Below are 5,780 nucleotides of genomic sequence, written 5' to 3'. Positions count from 1 at the left end.
CACGGGTTACCTGGGATGCAAACCCAGGACTTCTGAGTGCTGGGTACTAAGACTTTACACACGGGTTAACTAGGATGCTACCAGCAAGGATTAGCGGCACACAGAAAGCCTTATCTCAGCGTGGGGACAGCTCCGGGTCGTCTGTCTCAGGGGGCCTCAGGTTCTTGTACGCTTCTTTGGACAAGCTTGTCAAAGGTTCTACTTTCTCATGGTTTTACCTGGGAGAACTCAAGACAGGAAGGCTTCCCTGGGGGCCCATAGCACCACCCAGAGGGACAAGGATACCTATCAGGGTAGCCACGAGGGAGCCTGGCTACTGCAGCATCCTCAGTCCTCACCTTGCTCCTGCTCCTTCTGTTTCTTCTTCTCCAGCTTGCGCTCCTTGACACTGCGCAGCTTGGCTTTGCCAATGCCCCCAGCCTGGCGGATGGACTCAAGCAGAGTGGCCCGGCCACTGGAGGGGTCAACCACCTCCTTAGGAGCTCCTTGAACAGAGGCTAGAAGGAGAAGGGTGGAAGGCTGCTCAGCCTTACAGGATGGGGAAAGGCTGTCCAGCCTCAGGCTGGAGGCTACCTCAGGACCCTGGCAAACGGAGCTGCTGCCCAGAGGACTACTCAAAATGGTCTTGAATTCTGCAGACAATGAGCTAAGGGGCCTTGCGCCCAGGCTCCTCTCCTCCCTCTCCAGCCCTCTTGTGATGACACCCTGCAGTGACAGACCCTGTGAGCCTGATGTCCCGAGTGTCCTGACTCAGCACCACAAGCCAATAAGGATGTTCTACTCCTTGGAATGGCTGGAGACAGGCTGAGAGATACGATGTGAAAGTTGAAATCTGGTAATTTCAAGTTCGTTACAGACCCCTTTCCCATTGGCTTAACCAGAAACAGGGCACAACGCCTTTCCAAAGCTTCCTCTGCCCTGAAAGTCAGACCTGCACAACTTTGTACAGCACAGAAGCCACTGTATCAACCCCGTAAGACAAGACACCCACACTGACAACTCCCTCTTGATCCCAGACCTGGGAACGTTGTGACCTACAGAGAACTCTTCAGGGACCACGCCAAGAGAAAGCTGGAGGTTCTGCTAATGAGAGCCAGCCACGGGCACCCCATCTGCACTGCCCTACCTGCATGGGCCACACTGCTGCTCGAGTCTTCTTCCCTGGCAACCTGGCCAGCTGCAGTTGCCACATCAGGGAACATCGGTGGCTGGGGGGTGCTGACCAACGCTGTAGGAGCTGGGGGAGGCGGCGGCGGAGGAGGAGGTGGCGGCGGTGCTGCCAACAGCACTCTGTCTTCTAGTTCTATGAGGAAAGTGAGAACACATAGGGGGTTTGAGGGAGGACTCAGTAGGGACCGTCTGGCTCGGTCCCATCCTCCGGAACCTGGCTCACCTGGCTGGAAAGGTTCGGCTACCTCTGTGTGGAAGGCAGGCAGCTCTGGGATAGCACCAGGAGCAGACGGGGCAATGCCAGGGCCCAAATCCGCACTGTACATCAGGTCATCTGCGACGCCAGGCAAGTCGGGTAGGTAGGACGGCACGTCGATCTCAGGGACCTGGCCCAGGTCTGGCACATAGAAGTAGTTTTCTGGAGCCTACAGGAACAAGTGGTACAGAACATGGGGTCACTCTGCCGGAACATAGGACCCACACTGAGACCAGAGGGCAGGCAGCACATGTGGACACACACAGCTGGGTAGACAATGGCTTAGTGGAGCCCTCCGTGGAATACGACCGACAGGGCCTGTCTGCCCAGGCACCCCGACACCCACCTGCCGCTCCAGCTGTTCTCTCTTGCTGATAGACAGAGGGGCATCAAACAACTTCTCCTCCTCTGTGCCCAGCATCGTGTGCGTTTTTGTCACTGCACCAGCAAGAGGGTCCAGGAAAACATACTTCTTGTACCTGTGGAGTGGGCGAGGGTCAGTCAGGAGGCTATCGCCTGTCCTGGGACCTTCGAGGTCCCTGACCACCCCTCCTACTGCATTGGGGAAGCATATCATTCTTTGGATATCCACTCCTAGAAGCCCAGTCAAGTCCTCAGGACCGTGCCAGACTCGGGTCCCAGAGGCTACCTAAGCAGGGCTCCCCCTCCCTCCCCTCTGCGCGCTTGCTGTCTCCTGGCCATACAGATTCTCGGTGGTGTTGAAGAGCAGCAGGGAGCTGATGGAGCTGATGTTGCTGGGCAGACCCCCGAGCCCCTCCTCAGCTTCGTCCTCAGGCTCCGACTTGGTGTTCACACACACGGGAAAGTACTTCAGCTTCTCCTGGGGCAGGATTGGAGTGGATGGCGGTTCAGTACTATGCTCATTGACCCAGCGCCATCCTGACCATAATCCTCATGGAGACCGAAATCTGTGGTCAGCCTTCACTCCCTGCCTCCCGGCACCCATGGCCTCCAAATGGGTGACAACCTGCAGAGCCCGCTCATCCAGTGGGCGGTGCTTGCTCTGGATCCTGTAACGGGGTCTTCTCTGCAGACTAGGGTCCAGGGCACCGGTAAAGATGGAGCCATATTCCTGCAGGTGCTCTGGTGCTGGGTACTTGGCACTAGAAAAGACCTGTGGATACAGGAACAACTCTGGGGCCCAAAATACTCAAGACACCCTAGAGATCATATAGATGGCGCACTAAAAATGGGTGGCCGTGGACAGGAGGAAAGCGAGGCGTGGCTGGACAACAGGGCCATAGGAAGATCAATGTGCCAGCCACAGAGCACAGAAGTAATGGCCTACCTTGATGGCCTTCTTACTGCCCTTGATCTTCTCTATCTTAGCCTGGGCCAAGGAAACCCTCTCCCTAATGGCCTGCAGCTGGCGTCGGCTCAGCTCTACCCGCTGGGAGATCCTACCAAAGGAGAAATGTAGAGATTGAGGTCAGCTTCAGGTTCTGTGGCCTCTGTGCACCTGTGCCAACATCACGCCTGAGCCTTGCCAAGTCCTGCCATAAGTGCTCAACACAGTATAACCTGCCTGCCTATCAGGCTGCTCTTAGTGCTGCTGCCCAAGGAAGTCATGGCCATGAGCTCCAACAGAGAGGGACAGCCAACCTGACTCTAGTTTGGTGCCCACATATGCCATCTAGAAAAAAAAAAATGATTCCTGGATCCAGGAGTTTCCACCTCAGGCAGGCAGGCAGAGAGTTGTACTAGCTATTGGCAGTTACCAATGTTTACACCCATACCTCTCCTTGTTGGTCACACGGTGTTGACAGACTTCTGGTCTTTGCAGACAAGACAAGTGTATATAACAAGGTCAAGTGGCCAGTCAGACCAGTGACCTCTCCTAAATTTAATCCCAGATAAGGAATTGCCCTAGGCATTGTGGCTAGCTCACAGAATAAACATGAAGGCCTAATGCTGGCTCACAAGACTTGCATAGCCCACCACTAAAGTCCCATGTCGGGCGGCTGTGACAGTATACCCTGACATACCCTGATACGCCAACCCCAGTGTTGCCTCTGGCTTTCGGAATCAAATGGAATGTTGTATGACACTCACAGGACCAACCCTTGTCCTTTGTTGTGTGACACTCACAGGACCAACCTTTGCCCTTTGATGTATGACACTCACAGGACCAACCCTTGCCCTTTGTTGAGGCCTTTCCCTCACTGGAACTTCCCTGACCAGACTAAAACCCTGTCCCTGGCACTTCCCAGACCTAGCCTGCTTGCTTTTCCCCACACCCCCTGGTGTCTCCTGTGTACCCTAAAGGCCAGGCCTTCCTTATTCCTGACCTTGCTCTGGACTGGCACAGCGCCTGACACAGAGACATCCCCAGGGGCTCACACTGAGGTACCTCTCTATGGTTCCAACATGATGTGTCTACGCTTTACTGACCCTCCCCCAACCTCTGAGCCACAGCAGGCTCACATCGCTGAGATGCTGACTCTGACCCTGTGTGACATAGTGTCAGACACTCAATGCTTCCATCTCCTCATCCACCACAAACACCAGCAGCTCCTGCCTGTGACCCACACGCAAACCCTTATCCAGAGCAGGCCTCTGAGCATTAGCCCCATGAAGCCATGATGCACTGCAGCTCCACTGTGAGCCAAAACATACTCATAGGTGACTCTGACAGGGTATTTTATCATAGCAACAAAAGTAAGCACGGTGAAGCACAAGAGGTCAGAGGTTCTCCAGTGACACCTCTGGCTAGGACTATGACATTTCTTTCTTTCTTTCTTTTTTTTTTTTTTTTTTTTTTTTTTTTTTTTTTTTTTTTGTTTCTCGAGACAGGGTTTCTCTGTATAGCCTTAGCTGTCCTGGAACTCACTCTGTAGACCAGGCTGGCCTTGAACTCAGAAATTCGCCTGCCTCTGCCTCCCAAGTGCTGGGATTAAAGGCGTGCGCCACCACTGCCCGGCGGTGTATGACATTTCTACTAAGGCTCTTCAGGGGAATAAAGAGACGGCCAGGAGAGTTTCTAGGGAGCCTGTACCGCATCTCTAATCAGGACCTACATTCCCCAAGAAGCCAGGTAGACCCAACCTCTACAGGGCTTCACGACCAAGCATCCACCATGGGACTGATAGACCATTTTCCCTTCAATCCTCTGCCCCTCTGTTCTCAGATCTCCCCACAAAGGTAACTGGCACCTCCCAGCACTCTAGCAACTCCCTCAAGTGTGCTGGCACTGGTGAATGTCCTCTGCTCTCTGACAGTTCTGAGTACCCTGCTAGTTACTCAGACAAGAGTAACTAAGGTTGACTCCTCTTGGAACCCTGTCTTCCCCAGGCACCACTCAGGGAGGAGAGAAGCAGGAAGGAAGTGGAGACCAGGGAGAGAGTGAGAAGGTAACCGAGAGAGGGAAGAAGCAAGAGAAAAGGAAGGAAGAGGCAAGGAGAAGGATGGAAGAGAGCAGAAGGAAGAACTGGTTGGGCCTGTCTGGTCAGAGTATCCACATAGTCACAGACCCTGTCTAGCTCTCCACAGACATCAATTCCGACTCCGGAGGTCTGGTGGTAGGTCACACTCTTGTGCAGTGTCTGAGGGTGTGGGTTCCCTACATAGAGATAGGGCAAAGGGAGGAGCCCCCTGTGGAAGCATCTAGAGAATCCCCCAGCTTCTAGTCCTTCGCTCTGTCCAGTTCCTGCCGAGGGCAGGTGGGAAGGGGCCTGCTCCTCAATGCTGACCAGCTACCAGCTCATCATCCTGTGCACCGCCCAGAATCAGGTGGTGTGAGGGCGGGCAGAGTGGTCAGTGTCTTTGCCGATCACTTGTCTGTTCTCGGAAGTGGTCCCCAAGCAGGGGCGCCAGGCAAAAGCGGGAAGGTAGGTGCTAAGCTCATCCTCACTCCACAAGACCAAGTGTAGAGTCCCGTAGGCTGTGCTCCTCTGCGGCAGAGTGAGTGGACCAACTCACCCCTCTGTCCTCTCTGGCTCATCCTTTTCCTGAGACCCTGGTCTCATCACCTACTGCTGCTTCCTTCGAGGTATTTCTTCTCCAGTCCTCTCTGGCTCCTCAGCTGGAACTACACCCTTGACCCTGTCTTGTCCTGAATCGTTAACTCTGCAGGCTGACCATAGGACCTGACCACTCCTCTGTCCTTCCTGAATTCTTCTGCCCCACTATTTCTCTGTTTCAGAACCCTTACATGGTCGGTCCCATGAATCTCTGGGATAAATCGTGAAGTCCTAACTTTCTGCTCAGAGCCCTGCTTACAGCCAAGTCTTCTGTCTGAAGTCTTTCCACAGTATGATTGAGGACACAGAGGAACAGCAGGCAAAGTCCCCAAGGCTCCCAGTCATCACATTTGGAAGTTGAAGGGGGGGGGGGA

General features: G+C 54.3%; 1 protein-coding gene across 4 annotated transcripts in view; it reads right to left on the bottom strand.

Annotated features, from left to right (window-relative positions):
* The window catches only part of Washc1 (WASH complex subunit 1), a 15,483-nt gene that overhangs the window by 1,029 nt on the left and 8,674 nt on the right, over positions 1-5,780 (bottom strand). For all 4 annotated transcript variants that reach the window (XM_031368622.1, XM_031368624.1, XM_031368621.1 and 1 more), the window contains exons 3-9: positions 2,736-2,847; positions 2,415-2,561; positions 2,131-2,267; positions 1,773-1,905; positions 1,394-1,595; positions 1,127-1,303; positions 339-497 (exon numbers count right to left, since the gene is read on the bottom strand). In XM_031368622.1, coding sequence (XP_031224482.1) covers positions 339-497; positions 1,127-1,303; positions 1,394-1,595; positions 1,773-1,905; positions 2,131-2,267; positions 2,415-2,561; positions 2,736-2,847 — 1,067 coding nt within the window. The remainder of the gene's footprint in view (positions 1-338; positions 498-1,126; positions 1,304-1,393; positions 1,596-1,772; positions 1,906-2,130; positions 2,268-2,414; positions 2,562-2,735; positions 2,848-5,780) is intronic.

The sequence above is a fragment of the Mastomys coucha genome, unplaced genomic scaffold (genome assembly GCF_008632895.1).
Source record: "Mastomys coucha isolate ucsf_1 unplaced genomic scaffold, UCSF_Mcou_1 pScaffold14, whole genome shotgun sequence".
NCBI classification, from domain to species: Eukaryota; Metazoa; Chordata; class Mammalia; order Rodentia; family Muridae; genus Mastomys; species Mastomys coucha.
The sequence above is the reverse complement of the archived record's forward strand: the minus strand, read 5'-3'. Positions and strand labels throughout refer to the sequence as shown.